Source organism: Chiloscyllium plagiosum, chromosome 33 (assembly GCF_004010195.1).
Source record: "Chiloscyllium plagiosum isolate BGI_BamShark_2017 chromosome 33, ASM401019v2, whole genome shotgun sequence".
Classification (NCBI taxonomy): domain Eukaryota; kingdom Metazoa; phylum Chordata; class Chondrichthyes; order Orectolobiformes; family Hemiscylliidae; genus Chiloscyllium; species Chiloscyllium plagiosum.
Window position 1 is genome coordinate 11,982,196 of NC_057742.1, and position 15,846 is coordinate 11,998,041.

At 45.3% G+C, this 15,846-nt stretch overlaps 2 protein-coding genes across 5 annotated transcripts in view; both read left to right on the top strand.

Annotated features, from left to right (window-relative positions):
- The window catches only part of LOC122539835 (collagen alpha-1(XV) chain-like), a 122,460-nt gene extending 117,215 nt beyond the window's left edge, over positions 1 to 5,245 (top strand). For all 3 annotated transcript variants that reach the window (XM_043674933.1, XM_043674932.1, XM_043674934.1), the window contains 2 exons: positions 2,071 to 2,186; positions 4,802 to 5,245. In XM_043674933.1, coding sequence (XP_043530868.1) covers positions 2,071 to 2,186; positions 4,802 to 5,027 — 342 coding nt within the window. In that variant the 3' untranslated portion in view covers positions 5,028 to 5,245. The remainder of the gene's footprint in view (positions 1 to 2,070; positions 2,187 to 4,801) is intronic.
- A 4,127-nt stretch (positions 5,246 to 9,372) lies between these two features.
- Positions 9,373 to 15,846, top strand: part of LOC122539836 (ORM1-like protein 3) — a 46,786-nt gene continuing 40,312 nt past the window's right edge. Inside the window, exon 1 of one of the 2 annotated variants that reach the window (XM_043674937.1) lies at positions 9,373 to 9,516. The gene's annotated coding sequence lies outside the window, so the exon portion shown is untranslated. The remainder of the gene's footprint in view (positions 9,517 to 15,846) is intronic. The other variant, XM_043674938.1, reaches the window with a different exon arrangement.

The window sequence follows — 15,846 nt, forward strand, 5'->3', positions numbered from 1 at the left end:
TATTCCTAGAGTGCAGAAACAGGCCATTAGGTCCATTGAGTCCATACCGACCATACAAAGAGCGTCCCACCCAGCTCCACCCTCCCAACTCTATCCTTGTAACCCTACATTTCCCATGGCAACCCACCTAGCCAGCACATCTCTGGATGCTATGGGCAATTTAGAATTGCCAATCCACCCAAACCTCACATCTTTGGACTGTGGGAGGAAACCGGAACATCCAGAGGAAACCAATGCAAATGCAGGAAGAATGTGCAACTCCACACAAGTAGTCACCTGAGGGTGGAATTGAACCTGTGAGGCAGCAGTGCTAACCACTGAGCTACCGTACCACCCCGCTTGACGGATGCCAGCCTTTAAAAATTCTCATGGCGTACTCCAACCATCTGGCAGTACGTTTCTGTCCTTCAGTGCTGTGTCCCAGTAACTCTCATGGTCAGGATGCAGCAAGGACACTGTGTGCCCAGGGACACACTCCCTGCTCATGGATTCACCAGGTTGCGTCTCTGGGCTCTCCACTCACGCTCACTGGCTCTGAGCTGCCCTGGATACTCACAGACCTGGCCCTGCCTGGTGATATTTCTCTCTTCAGCAGAGACACCTTGTTAACCCCACTGCTGTACTGCCGAGTGCTGCAGTACAGGCACTAAAGCAGGAAGCCTGTCACAGTTGTCAGTCAGGGCAAGGAGATTAGCCTTCGGGCATGGGGCTCCTGACACAATACGTCAAGGGCAGTTGGTGGTTCTGGTCCAGGGGCATGGCATGTCAGCTGCTCAGAGTGGACAGTATCCTGACTCCGACCACCGAAAGGGGGCAGGAGCTGGATATCAGGAATCCTGTCAGGTTGCTTCCTGACCTATCGAGGGCTCCTTACCTCCTGGAATGTGGGAAAAGCTGGTGTTAAAGGAGCTAACAGTGGGTGGGAGAGCTGTTGCTGCAGGTGGGCAAGTGCCAGGGCGAATGAGTGGGCAACGCAGAGGGATGGCAGGATTAATGTTGTCGGGCTGGGGGATTCGGGAGTGGGGGGTGGGTGTGGGGGGTGGGTGTGGAGGGTGAGGGGTGCTTGCCAGACTGACAGCGCTTGTCCGGGTGCACAATAAGGGTTTTTAACCATGGCACCAGTGCCAGGGATGTTAGCCAATCCCAGAGTATCCTGATTGGGATATGGTTGAGCGATAGAATGGAGCTAGGATTGGGTGAGGCAGTGCCGTATGACCAGGAGATGGGGTTAATGAAGCAAGTTCGATGAGATGCACCGAGAAAGAGAATCCTTCACAAGGCAACCAAAACAAATCATGAAATTCAACCCCTTGAACAGAAAATGCGGGGCACAGGTTGAGTCAGCTGTATGTAGAAAGAGTAAATGACCACTCTGCATCAGTGCTTTCTATTTTATTCCCTCGTGGGATGAGGGCGTCTCTGGCTGGTCAGTATTTGGACTGCCTGCCCCCTGTTGTCGTTGACAACGGGGTGGTGGTGGTGAGCTGCCTTCTTGAACCACTGCAGTCCATCGGCTGTAGGTAGACCCACAATGCCCTTGGGGAGGAAATTCCGGGATCTACTCACTGCAATACTCCCAGCCTCTGACTGCTGTTGTAGCCATATGACTCGCCCAGTTTGTTTTCTGGTCAATGGTAATCCCCAGGAGGTGGAAGGTTCAGTGGTGGTTTGGCTATGGGGTGTCAATGGACAGTGGGTCACTGTCTGGTATTCGTGTGGCACGAACGTTAATCGGCAATTGTCAGTCCTAGTCAGGATATTGTCCAGGTCTTGCTGCACTTGTAAATGCTTCAGTTCCTGAGGAATCATGAACGGTGCAGCGTATTGAAGGCAGTGTGGACTTGATGGGCCGAATGGCCTGCTTCAACACCATAGGGAGTCTATGAACACTGAGTTACTGTATTCCACTGAAGAGTTTATTTCTTTTCAGGTTTTGAATCCCTTTTTCTCACAGGGGATCTGTTTATCCTGCTGTCACTCTGCCTTCTCTCATTAGGGGTCAGCTCACTCATCAGCTTTTTATCCTATAACTGTTGAGAAGCCACATTCTGATTTTGTCCTTTCTTACAGGGTGAAATGCTGTTTTACAACTGGGATGCCATCTTCAGTGGCTCTGGGGGACATTTTAACCCAAAGGTGCCGATTTATTCATTCCGAGGTCAAAATGTCATGACTGATTCCACGTGGTGAGTACAGAGAGTGTCAGGATCTGGCAGTCAGCTTGTATGCACATGGGCAATTGGCCAACATTGTGTTCCTTATCCAGTCCGGGGCAGAACCCTGAAGACTGGACAGCTCACAGAGTGGATGTGGAGGAAGAGTATACAGTACGGTATGGTGGAGATGGTGACATAGTGACATAGTGGCAATGTCACTGGACTGGTAATCCAGAACCCCAAAGCTAATGTTTTGGGGTCGTGGGTTCGAAGCCCACCATGGTAGATGGCGAACTTTGAATTTAATTTTAAAAGCTTGGTTTTAAAACCTAACTGAGTCAGAGTCGAGAGTGTGGCGCTGGAAAAGCACAGCAGGTCAGGCAGCATCCAAGGAGCAGGAATCAATATTTCGGGCATAAGGCCATTCCTGAACGAAGAGCTAGTGCCCAAAACGTCAACTGTTCTGCTCATCGGATGCTGCCTGACCTGCTGTGCTTTTCCAGCGCCACACTTTTTGACTCTGACTCTCCAGCATATGCAGTCCTCACTTCCTCCTCGCTGACCAAGTCACCATTATTGATTTGCCATAAAATCTCATCTGGTTCACAAATGGTTCCTTTCTTTAGAGAAGGAAACCTTTGCTGGTCTGGCCCTCACATAACCCCACAGTAATGTGGCTGACTCTTGTCTGGTCTCTGGGCCATAAATTCCCACATTCCATGATCGAAAAACAAACATCCTGGTCAACGATGGGCTTGAAAAAGCAGCTGAATTAACTATCACGTAACAGTCAGAATATATCACAAAGAAATCATTGTCAGAAATAATTGATCCAGGGTAGACTCGCTCCAGGTCAATGCTTTCAGTCCCTCAAAGCAATTTAATTTAATCTTTCAAAGCCCTTGTAGACCATGCCTTACAAATGGTGAGTGATAGCTGGCATCTTGCTCCATGGTTTCTCAGACTGCGGAAGAATGGTCTAACACAGTAACGTAGAAAACAGGAGGAGGCCATTCAGCCCTTCAAGCTGCTCCACCATCCAACGTGATCTTGGCTGATTATCCAACTCAAACCGTCTGTGTGGAGCTTGCACGCTCCCCCCCCCTCCCAGTGTCAGCGTGGGTTTCCTCCGGGAGCTCCGGTTTCCTCCCACAATCCAAAGATGTGCAGCTGAGGTGGATTGACCGTGCCACATTGCGGGTGTGAGGTCTGGGAGGGCTAACCATGGGAAATGCGGGCTTACAGGGATGAGGTAGTTCTGGGGTGGAATGCTCTTCAGAGGGGTCGGTGTGATCTCAATGGGCTGAATGGCCTACTTCCATTCTGTCGGGATTCTGTGATGAAGACAAACTGTAAATCTTTGGCATGTGGCTAGTTGGAGTCTTTATTTTCCCAGGTTGGAAATATCAAATCCTAGTGGGAAAAGGGTTTAAGATGAGAGGGAGAAAGTTTAAAAGAGATGTGAGAGGCACATTTCCAACACGGAGAGTGGTCGGTGCCTGGAACGTGCTGCCACGGCAAGTGCTAAAGGCAGATACGATAGCAATGTTTAAGAGGATTTTAGTCACACACTCAACCAGGCAGGGAATAGAGGGACAAACCCGGGTTAGAGGCAAAAACAACTGCAGATGTTGGAATCCAAAGTAGACAGGCAGGAGGCTGGAAGAACACAGCAAGCCAGGCAGCGTCAGGAGGTGGAGAGGTCGACGTTGCGGGTGTAACCAATTATTTGAAATTGGAGACCTCAATGTTGAGTCCTCCAGGTTGTGTAGAGGGAGGCAGTAAGGACTGCAGATGCTGGAGGTCAGAGTCAGTAGGTGTGAAGCTGAAAGGGCACAGCAGGTCAGACAGCATCTGAGGAGAAGGAAAGTCAATGTTTCAGGCCTTTTGGCTCCACGGATTGCTGTCTGACCTGCTATGCACTTGCATCTTACCATCTATTGATAGAGGGATATGGACCATGTGCGGGAAGATGGGATTAGTTTAACATGGCAACATGAGCAGTGCAGATATGGTGGGCTGAAGGGCCTATTGCTCTGCTATTCTTTTCCATATCCTATTTTCTGAGTAGCGTGGGTACTGTCAGAACATACCCTGAGGTAGTTGGTAAGATTCACAAGGAAAGAAGACTTACACTTATATCACGCCTTTTCCAACTTCTTGACATCTCTGAGTGCTTTGCAAGCGCTGAACTATTAGTTGAGGTTAAGTCACTGCTGTAACATAGGAAACACAACAGCCAATTGGTGTTGAGCAGTCTAATAATGACTGGATGATCTACTTTGATTTGTGACGACTGAAGGGTCACTGGATCCCCTGCCTCTCGTTGGGATCCAGTGCCGCGGGAGTCTTTGACATCCACCTGAGCAGGCAAAAATGCGGCCTCAGTTTCACATTGCACCCGACAGACCGGTGGCATCTCCAACGGTGCAGCCCTCCCTCAGTGCTGCACTGGGATTGTCAGCCTTCACCTTTGTGCTGAGCGCCCAGAGTGGGACTAAACTCTCTGGCTGAGGGAAACACAGTCAGCTGACATCAAAGTCAGAGCTTTCCCACGTGGAAGGTGGTTGGTGTCGGTCATAAAGGCAGCATCCGAGTGTGAAAGGGTGAACTGATTTGACGTTTGCTTTTATCTGTGTTACTAGGCCTCAGAAGATGGTCTGGCATGGCTCAAGCACCAGAGGGATTCGCGTTTCAGGCAATTATTGTGGTGAATGGAGGAGAGGGAATGGCGCGAGTGGACTTGCAGCATCACTTGTGAGTGGGAAGATGTTGGGGCAGCACTCATACAGCTGTTCCAATTCCTTCATTGTGCTCTGCATTGAAAACAGCATCACACACACACACCGGGCAAGGCGCAGTAACTGGTAGTGTCTATCATATGTTTATGCTCTTACATAAGGTCAAGTGACAAAGATTCCCACTTCTGCACTATGGTGAGAAAGAACTGTGTTGGGAGTATTTCTCTTTCTGCTTAGATCCTGGTTTAGCTTTTTGTACCATTTCCTTGTTATATACGTAATGGCCGCCTTGCTGTTTTTTTTCCATGTGAAATGCCTTAATTAAATAAAAATAAGTAATGAAAATAACTCCTGTGCGGATAGAATTCTCATTGCCAGATTTTCTATCGCTGTGTTTAAATGCGGAAGGAGTGAGGTGGTGGCCTGTTGCGGAGAACGTCGGGCAGGACACGCTGGGCTTAATGATTGAGGTGGGATGGCCATGAAGGAGGAGGAAAGAGAAGCGAGTAAGACCAGACAGAGGCTGCTTGGGGAAAGACTTAGATCCAGTCAGATTGCAAGAAGACTGGATGACTGATTGTTGGAGTTTAGATCAGTGTGGTGCTGGAAAAGCACAGCAGGTCAGGTAGCATCTGAGGAGCAGCAAAATCGGCGTTTCGGGCAAAAGCCCTTCATCAGGAATAGCCTACTGACTGTAGGAGACAGGAGCATGGAAGGCCATTGGGTTGAGTCAGCTCGCTCTGCCATTCATCTAAATCAAGGCTAATCATTAACCTTGACACCATTGTCCCACAAATCCTTTGATACCTTTATAGCTACAAGTCTGTCAGTTCCTGTGTCATGTTTACTCAATGACTGAACCTCCATATACCTCTGTGGTAAAGAATAACAAATTTTCACCATTCCCCGAGTGACAATTTCCCTCCTCATCTGAGGGAATGGACCTACCCTTTATTCTGAGACTGTAGCCCCTATGGCTGTAGCCCCCTAACCCAGGGGAAGCATCCTTGCACTCCTTTAGTCCCACTGTCAGAAGTTTGAATGTTTCGAAGGAGGAGATGGAAAAGGGTGTTCGACCGACTCGATGGCAATTCCACTTAAAATGATGTTTTAAAGAACTATTCACAAGCTTGTTCATAGTCTCACAACTGCCCATTTTATTCAGGCCATAGCCAAATTAAACAGAGTGAGTTAAAAGTGTCACCACAGAGAGACAACCGGTGATGAGTTTAACCTGAGGTCGTCTCTCCTCAGGTGGCATCTTCATGGTGACCTTCGGCAGTGTCAGGGATCAAACCCACACTGTTGGTATCACTCTACTTCACAAACCAACCGTCCAGCCAACTGAACTAAACAACACAAGCATGTTCAATTGTCAGTTTAGCCAAACCAACTGAATCATGTATTCTGTCATCTTAAAAACTAAAGCGCAGTTCACTATTTCAAAACATTGGGGATTGGCAACTTTAACAATTTACAATCCTCCTGAAACACAGAAATAACCAAACATGTCTGTTCAAAATACAACACATGTGAACCTTCAAATGAAGCATTGTGTCAAACAACCAAATTCTTACAATAAGAACACAAGTACAATCCTCAATATTTGCATATTATTTGATACATTATAAGGTTGGTTCAATGTGAAGGTGATAGATTCTGTATTTTAAAGAAACAGTCTAGCATGAGTGGTAAACTGCGTTACCACCCGTCTCAGTCACCCTCAGATTAGGAGACACGATTCTGTTTTGTCCTCGAGTGGTTGGTATAAATTATCTACAAGTTATCTTTGGAAGACGAGCTTGGAAGATGAGCTTGCTTTTAACCTAAAGCAGTTGATACAGTTAATATGCTTGTCAGGTTGATGTAAGGACCACCTGTCAGCGTCAAAATAAAGACTTCTACTGTACATCTTTCAGTAAATTAGCAGGCAAGGGTAGCCGAGTGGTAATGTGAGTTGTGATGTAAACAATATGATTTCTGTCATTTTTCTTATCATTATTGTATTTTTGGGCATTTGGTTTCTGAACTATTAACATGTGAGTTTTCTGTGTGCCTGAAGTTAATAAATAACTTCTAAGTAATTCTGTAGTGATGGTGATTTCTTTTAAAACAGTTTTTGAGGCCTAGCTTCTCAGTCTTCATTCTCTAGATGCTTCCACTGGTTCACAGGAGGGATCCAGGGGCTGGTCCACACTTGTGAAAGATCTCTGATGTGTTAATTCAAAGTCACAGTTTGCAACAACTGCTGACAGAAAGAGAACGCTGTTTGCTTTAGGGTTCAAGCGGCTTTTACTGCAGAAAACAGAAAGCTTCTGAGCTGGTGGAGATCTGAAGGCTTTTCTGGATCTCGTTCACATTCCTAGCTGTTCAGCTACCTGAGGAGCAATCACATCATCGCTGGCAGGCAGAGGACATTTGTCATCATTGGTCTGTGGACTAGTGACCAGTTAAACAGTTACTAATTGACAGTCAAAGCTGCAATTGTGCACAACCTTCTAGTTACAGCTCATCTGCAAACTACAGTCTGACTGCTGCTGGAATTGGCAGCTATGTAAACAGTGTTTACAATGAGTGTCAGGTCACTTGCTTTCGAAACACTCAGCAATCCTCCAGCAATCTTTGGTGTTAAAACGGTTTTTTTCTCATTTCAGTCCACAATTAAAATGCAGAGAAATAAAACATGGTCTTTACATGCTTCCTCTAGAATCCAAGTTGGAAATGTCAGAAGTGAGGTAAATGTTTAGAAAGCGAGGTGGTTACTCTGCTGTTCAAAATCACCTATCAGAGTATTCATAAATAATTACTCCAGAAGCTAGAAATCTGAAATAGAAACACAAATTTTGGAAATACTTAGCATGGCTGGAGAAAGAAACAACACTAATAGTTTGAGTTAAATATAACTCTTCCACACCATCTGTCAGTACTTGTCCTATACTGGGAAAAACGATCATCTCTCTCGTGAACCAAATTCAACACGTCTGCACTCGATTAACCCCAGATCACAGAATGCTGAAATAAAACAAAGAACTGCCAATGCTGGAAATGTAAAGCAACAGAAATTGTTGAAGAAAATCAACAGGTCTGGCAGCATTGTGAAGAGAAAGCAGTTTTGGATCCAGCGACCCTTCAGAACTGATAGGAGCTATGAAAAGTTGGTATTTAGTCTAATGACAGGGGCTGGGTTGAGGGATAGGAGTGAGTGGATAGATGGAGGTGGAGCCCAGAGAGAGCAAAACAAAGTTAGACAAACAAAGGGATAGTAAGAGTAAGCCAGGGAGGAATATCATCTGATAATGGAGTCCATGAGTAGGTGAAAATGGGTCGACTGTGCTGAGAGCATGTCATGACAGGATCTGGGGTGTGGGGTGGGTCAAGATCATGGAAGAGGTGTTCAGGCTCTAATAATATCGAAATCGTCATTGAATTCTGAAGGCTACAGGGTCCCCAAATTAGATGCTGTACTTTCAGCTTGTGCTGAGCTTTGTTACAGCAAACCTCGACTCTGTGGCTCCCACGTCATTGGACTCACAATTCACAGTCTGCAGCTTAATGTTGAGGGATTACTCACAGATACACCCAATCAGCACGCTCAATCCAACAGCATGCCCACGATGGAGAATCAAGAGGTACCAGGGTGGGCGGGAGGGAACATTCAAATAGGCCATTGTCTTATTAAATGGTGGAGCAGGTTCGAGGGGCTGAATGACTTATCCATCCCCCTAATTCATACGTTCAACAGTCAAGAAACATCTCTCCCATCTAATGAATCTGGGGTGGAGGCGTATGTAAAAGTTATGGCTGCATTACACAAGGCAGTGATACTTTTGTCCAAATATTGCCATCTGTTTCTCCATTGAAAACTCTTACATCATCAATATTCATGTCTCCTACATTATACATGCCTTTAAACTCCCTATTATTGGAACCAATCCTTGATCCCCACCCAGCTGTCCACAAGTCAATGCAAAATGGCTCAAACGTCAGTTTCATCTCACCACCAGGTGGTGGGTGTGCGCTGGCAATGTCCTGAACTGGCGACCTCCCGCCACCAGGTGACGGTGTGAGCTGGCAGGGTCCTGAACTGGCGACCTCCCGCCACCGGATGGCGGTGTAAGCTGGCATCATCCTGAGCTAGGCAAAAGTGAGGACTGCAGATGCTGGAAACCAGAGTTTAGATTAAAGTGGTACTGGAAAAGCACAGCACGTCAGGCAGCATCTGAGGAGCAGGAAAATCGACGTTTCGCGCAAAAGGCCTTCATCAGGAATAGAGCTGCACATCATCCTGAGCTGGTGACCTCCCGCCACCGGATGGCGGTGTGAGCTGGCATCATCCTGAGCTGGCGACCTCCCGCCACCGGATGGCGGTGTGAGCTGGCATCACCCTGAGCTGGCCACCTCCCGCCACCGGATGGCGGTGTGAGGTGGCTGAGTGGCGCTGAGGGTGATGTCACAGAGGGGTTGGTGTGGGGGCGGGGCGGAGGGTCGGGGGAAGTTCACCGCGAGCCCGCAGCCGGAGGTCGGCCAGGCGGCGGAGGCGGAGAGCAGCAGCAGCTCCATCTCCTCAGGCCCGGGCTCCGGGCGTCCCTCTCAACGTCCTTTCACACCGCAGTCCCCAGGTAAGGGACACGGGGAACTGAGCCCCGCGGCTGTCCAGACCCCGGGGGAGGGGAAGACGTTGGGAAGGAGATGGGGGTCAGGTTTCAGGAGGGATTGAGAAAAAATGAGTAGGGAGTGGAAGGGCATGGCGGGGTACATGAGGGGAGTGGGGACGGGGAGGCTGAGGCTGGTGAGATTGAGGGTGCACTTGGTGACAATAGGTCCCTGTAACCTCAACAGAGGCTTTACAAGAGAATGGTCCTGGATTGAAGAAGGAGAGAGAGTTCTGTCTTTAAGGGGAGCCAAGGGGGGGGATCCTATGAATGATTTCCTTTTTAAAAAATGTCAAAATGTTGCAGACCTTTAACCTGTTGGACTATAACCTGTGATTTTTAACTTTGCAGACCTTTGAGACAGTGTATTTCCAATCTTACTAGCTGATGGGTGTAATTATTAATTTACATTTTGGTTTTAAAAAACACTTTTGTGTTCTTTAATAGTTGCTTTTGCATTTGTGTTGCAAATTACATATCTGACAGTCCTCATTCAGGTCAGTCACTGCTTGTTTGGTAATGGAATTTCTCAGTCAGAACCCTGGATTGCAGATAAACGATGAATTTTGGTTTTGTCCTGAAATAAAAAGCATTGTGTTCTCAATTGAGTGAATGGAAATGAAATGGTGTTTATGCTTGGGTTTGCAAAGTATAAATAAGTGGTTAAGCTTTTCTGTCCGCACATGAGGTTGAAAGCCCAGAGCATTCTGTTAAAGGAATATTTATAAAATCCCTCTTGAATGTTACACATGAATCCTTTCCATCACATTTCTAAACAGTCCATTCAGCCTTGTCACTCTATACCTCTCTTCTTATCACCTCTGGTTGCGTTACTAATTAAATGGAGAACACTTTTGAGCAGGAATATGGACTCTGAACTGTTGATGACATTTCAAAAATTGACGTTCATGTCTTGCACTTTGGTTTCTGAGTTTTTTTATCTTGGGTGATAGTCCTTGTTTGGCTCAGTGTGGGGAGTTGTGGCATGGTGTATTATTAGAGATTTTGAGCTCGAAACTGAATCAATAGTGGACTATTGATTCATTGTTTTAATTCTGCCTCTGTGCTGATGGGAAATTGTGATAAATAGTATTTGTCTCAAATACTGTAGCTGGAGAACTGAGAATACAGATCTCCTCCTTTCCTCTCAAGATGCTGAATCATTTTGGGGTATGTTTCTCTCTCTCCTCCCTGAACTCCCCCAACCTCTTATTACATTCTAATTCCTTTCTTAATGTGTTACCAGGTTGTGGTGACAAAAAATGTGATTATTCATAATGTTACCAAATCTAGAGCCTTTCCTTCTAAACTTAAGTTTACATTAAGGCCCTACTGTTAAGAGACCAGGACTGACAACCTCAGCAAATCATCCCAGGACCAGAGCCTCCGAGTCACAGCATTAACGCTGATTTTAACCAACCAGAAATTGTGGTTTCTGAGTGTTATCAGGGCAGGTTTAAGCTTGGCAGTGATGCTTATATAGTTGAATAGACTTTTGACTCAGTAGTAAAGAATGACTTTAAAGGTTGCCGGTTAACTCGAGGGAGCTGTAGAAATATATTTTACTCAGTCTATTATCTATTGACATTGGCGTAATTATCTCCTCTGACCTCAAGTAGCACGCTCTAATCTCATCTATTTTTAATTCAGTCATGTCCAGTGAAGTCTTGCACAAATATTGAATCCTGCTACTGTTTGTCAGATATCTTCTGGTACCTTATGTGCACGCTGTTCAAAGCAATATATGATCAACATCTCTCACTCTTTCAACCTTTGTGTGTTGCAGTTTTGCTGATTCTGCAATCATTCATTTTTCTCTGAAACCCCTGCCTTTGTTTTCTTCCCTAGCTCCCTGCTGTGTAGTGTCTCGCATTTATTCTTAAGAATTAAAATGTGCCCTCTTCAACTTTGTGTCTTCCATCTTGAAGCTGGCTAGTGCTGGCATTTAACCTTGTCTTTTTTTCACAATGGAAGTAAATTGCGAGTCAGGGTAATAAGTTCCTGGTGATCGATTGGGATTTTGAGCATTTGGTATGCTAGGGTTGAATCTCTGCCTCTGCCAGGGCACGTGGAGCTAAGAAGTCTCTTTTGAGAAAGTGGTAAAGTCATCGTTGTCCTGCAGAAGCATCGGGCTGTGCTCTCATTAGGAAGAGATGACTGGTGGTGGTTTGACCTGAGGGTCACCGCACCTCAGGCAAGGGCTGAGGCTTGGAAATCAGGGCCTTCATGGTGACCTGAGCCGGTGTGAGAATTGAACCCATGCTATCGGTGTCACTCTGTGTTGCAAACCAGCTGTCCAGCCAACTGAGCTAAACCTCCACTTACAACATTCCAAAGATATTTCCAAGGAAAGAAGTGGATGCTAAGGAAAAAGAAATGGTCGACAAGAGAGATTTCCCTGTCCAGTAACTTTTCCACGAGAACGGGTTTGGACTTGTGGATGCTTACTTTGAGCACCTTGGTGGTTTAGCCCATTCAGGCACTCATCTGAATGGTAAATTGTGTACAACCTCAGAGCGTAACAAAATATGTGAAGCTGTAGTCTGGTAGAATGCGTGCCATTAGGAAAGTGGTGGGAGAACTGGAGGAGACCTTGTTGACTCCATCTATTCTACACATTTCTCTATGCAGTCCATCCAGGAAAAAAAAGCCTTTTTTTTTGTTGCTGTTTCAACTGGTCTAACATGGTGCTGGAAATGCATACAAACACCAGTATTGTGCACAGAAGAACTTTGATTATCTGGCATTCGATTAACCGAATTTTGGATTATCCGAACAAGATTGCAAGGTCCTGATGCTTGGCTAGCTATGTTATCTGGCATTCGGCTAACAGAGCAAATACTCCCTGCCCGTGCCCTTCAGATAATCGAGCTTCCTCTGTAATTTAAACTTGGCATTATTGGCTGCAAATTCTGAATTGGAAATAAATTAGGACATGTTTTGTAGCATGTTTGCAATGAAGCATGTTCCAAAATTTGAGGTAACACTAGTTAAATTCAAATTTGTAAATTAAATGTTCTGTTTGCCCACATTCCAGCATTAAATCTGGAAACCGTACAGTACGTTTGCACATCCTGGGTTGGATATACTTTTCTCAGCTGTATGTTCCATTTTTATATACTAGATCCTGGACATTTTTTGAAATAGGATTTGAGCTGTTACACATCGTAGAGGAGGGTAGTACAAGACATTCCCAAGGTGAAAAGGGTAGGAGAGAGAGCAAAATTAATCAAGAACTGATTCTGATTCAGGCTAGGGCTTACAAAGTCTCTGCGGTTTATGAACAAGGGGAGATTGAAGGAAGAAAGAGTTCCCACGGTTTTTAGATCCTGTGAATTTTCTTTAGAAATATGCCAATGTAGTCACACATACTCCTGAGTCTGGATTATGCTTGTCTGGGCACTTTCTCACTGATAATTAGATTACACACTCAGCATTTTTGTCTGTTCGTCTGGTCAGAATGTCTCATCCACTCTAAGCAATATGCTCTTATTTGTTCCAAATCAGATACCGTGCTGGCATAAAGGCTAGCTGGGAGTGGTGAGAGAAATATTTGATAGTGAGAGTATTGACAGTGTTGGGGTTCCAAATCTGTGATCCATTACTGTGTTGGATCCAAACCAGATACTTGCATCTCATTCTGTTTCATGGAGCCCTGTTCTAATTACTGAACTTGATTTGAGGGCTTTTGATACCAGAATGAAACTTATTAGTGATTTGATTATGCCCTTCATGTTAGAGACACTGGAGTTGTCTGAATTCTGTCCTTACCCAGGAATTGATTTTTTTTTTCAGCAGCTGTAAGAGATGAATGTTCCTCATTGCCAGGAGATTTACTCTTATTGAAGGGTTCGACCTTCAGGGCGATTTCTGCCGTTCATTAATTTCTTAGTACTGTGCTGAAAGCTTTGGGGGGATGCTATTTCAGCCTGTTGTGCAGTTCTGTCTCATCTTTATTGCTGTTGTTAAAGGAGTTCCGTGCTGCAGAATCTCGGGCAGCTGTTGTGTGCGCTTTTATTGTCATCGACCAAAGACGCAGATTTGTGAGCTTAGGCAAGTCATCAGTGCATCATAGGCCGCTTTTTTCTGAGCTCCAAAATGAGGGGGAGAAAAGGGAGAGACAACACCAGCATTTGTGATGCCAAAGAAGTCTGGGTTTTCAGAAGTGACGTACAGTTATAATTCAATAGGTTCACTTTGAGATTTCCGTGATAATACCTTCCTCACATGCACTAAGCTCTGTGTTCTACTGTTTCTTTTCTACGTCCTCTTTTTGATTAGTAGTTACTGACCATCATGTTCCTCTTCTTCACAACTAATCTTTACTTTTTCACTTTGGGCATTCTATCTCTGATTCTATGAAGGTGCAACAGTGTTGGGTTGGTCACTAAGGGGTCTGTCAGAGCACGGCCCATTGTCTTGCTTGCTGTTTTCTGAACACACTACTTGGGTAAGTTCTTCTGGAGACCCTTGTGCTTCAGCATACTGCTAAAAGATTGTCCTTCACCTGTGAGCCATAAAAATGAGAACTGCTTATCGTAGCTCAAGAGCACAGGATTCAAGCTTGCTCATGCCGATATACTTGGAGTTCCAACCAAAGATAGTTTGATTTCAATCCAGTCTGGGAACTGCCGTGATGTTTTTTCCTCCCTTACTTAGCGGCCGCAACTGACATCACCCAGCTTTGGATAGATATTGGTGGGAGTGAGGCAAATCTATCCTGGGACTTTCTGAACATAGAACATGGAACAATACAGCGCAGAGCAGGCCTGTTGGCCTTGCACCGACCTGTGAACTAATCTAAGCCCATCCCCCTTCACTATCTCATCATCATCCATGTGCACATCCAACGAATGTCCCTAATGTGGCTGAGTTAACTACATTGGCAGACAGGGCAATACTCTGAGTAAAGAACCTACCTCTGACATTTGTCTTAAGTCTATCAACACACAATTTGCAGCTCCCCCAGCCCCCCCTCCCCCATACAAGCCAACATCATTATGCTAGGAAAAAGACTCACCATCCACCCTTTCCAATCTCCTGATCATCTTGTATGTCTCTATTAAATCCCCTCCCAGCCGCCTTCTCTTCAATGAGAACAGACCCATATCCCTCAGTCTTTCCTCATAAGACCTTTCCTCCAGACTAGGCGACTTCCCGGCAAACCTCCCCTACAACCCCCCAAGGCTTCCACATCCCTCCTGCAACTGGGCGACCAGAACTGCGCACAAGTTTTTCCTGAAATCTGATCAGTTAAGTGTTCTTGCTAAATTAATGGTTTCCAAGCTCTAATGTTTTGGGTCCTTATGAACATTGAGATTCCTCCAAGATCCTTTGACACATACAAGTAAACCCAAACAGAAGTTGACGGAGTACCAATCAACTTCTTAAAGCAGGCTGCAGAAAAAGTCTGGCGTAACAGAATCTTGGGATACTATTTCAGAAATAATGTGCTGATAACTTTCAACATAAACATTTGTTAACAGTCATTCACTCAGGTCGTGAAGCTGATGTAGCAACCTGTACCTTTCAGTACATGTTGTCTGGAGCTATGGATAGTGATGCCAGAGGCTCCTTCATAGATCTGACAACTGAAATCTTTCCTGTTGTCATGTGTTGGAGGGATTTGCAGGTTGATGCACAACCTGTTTGACCACATTATGAACACGCCTTCCTTGGCAATCACGTCCTGGGGTGTGACTTGAACTTGGAGCTCCTTGCCTGAGGGCAAGGACACTACCCACCTCCTAGCCAAGGTCCATGTATCTTTGTTTTGAAACCAGTGCTGCAGACAAGTGAAAAGCCCAGTAGTATATCATTGCTAGAGCTGGACAAAAGAAAATGTATGGTAAATAAAATACAATAAAAGATTTAACTCTTGTTCCCTTGTGCATGTAAAATTTCTTTTGTGAGTGGTCTTTGAAAGCTAGCATCTTAATGTGTGTTATTGTGTTGCCTGTAATGAGACCTTGTGTCAGAGAGCTGAACGTAATGTGAGTAATGGTCAGTTGGCTGAGTAACCTTACCCCAATAAGGAGAATTTAGATTTTCTGGCTGAAAGGGCAGAAGGTTGGAGCAGGGAAAATCATTATTTTAATGTTTGAAATACTGAGAAATTATTGAAGACTGGGCATTGACAAAGCTTTTCACTGTGTTTGGGTACACATGACAATAAATGCAAGTCAATTCATTGATCACCTTAAAAACAGGAACAGCAGATATGCCTGTATTAATTTGTCTTTCAGGTTTAGTATTACGTAAAGAAAATAATAAATATTCAAAGGTAAAAAATTATTA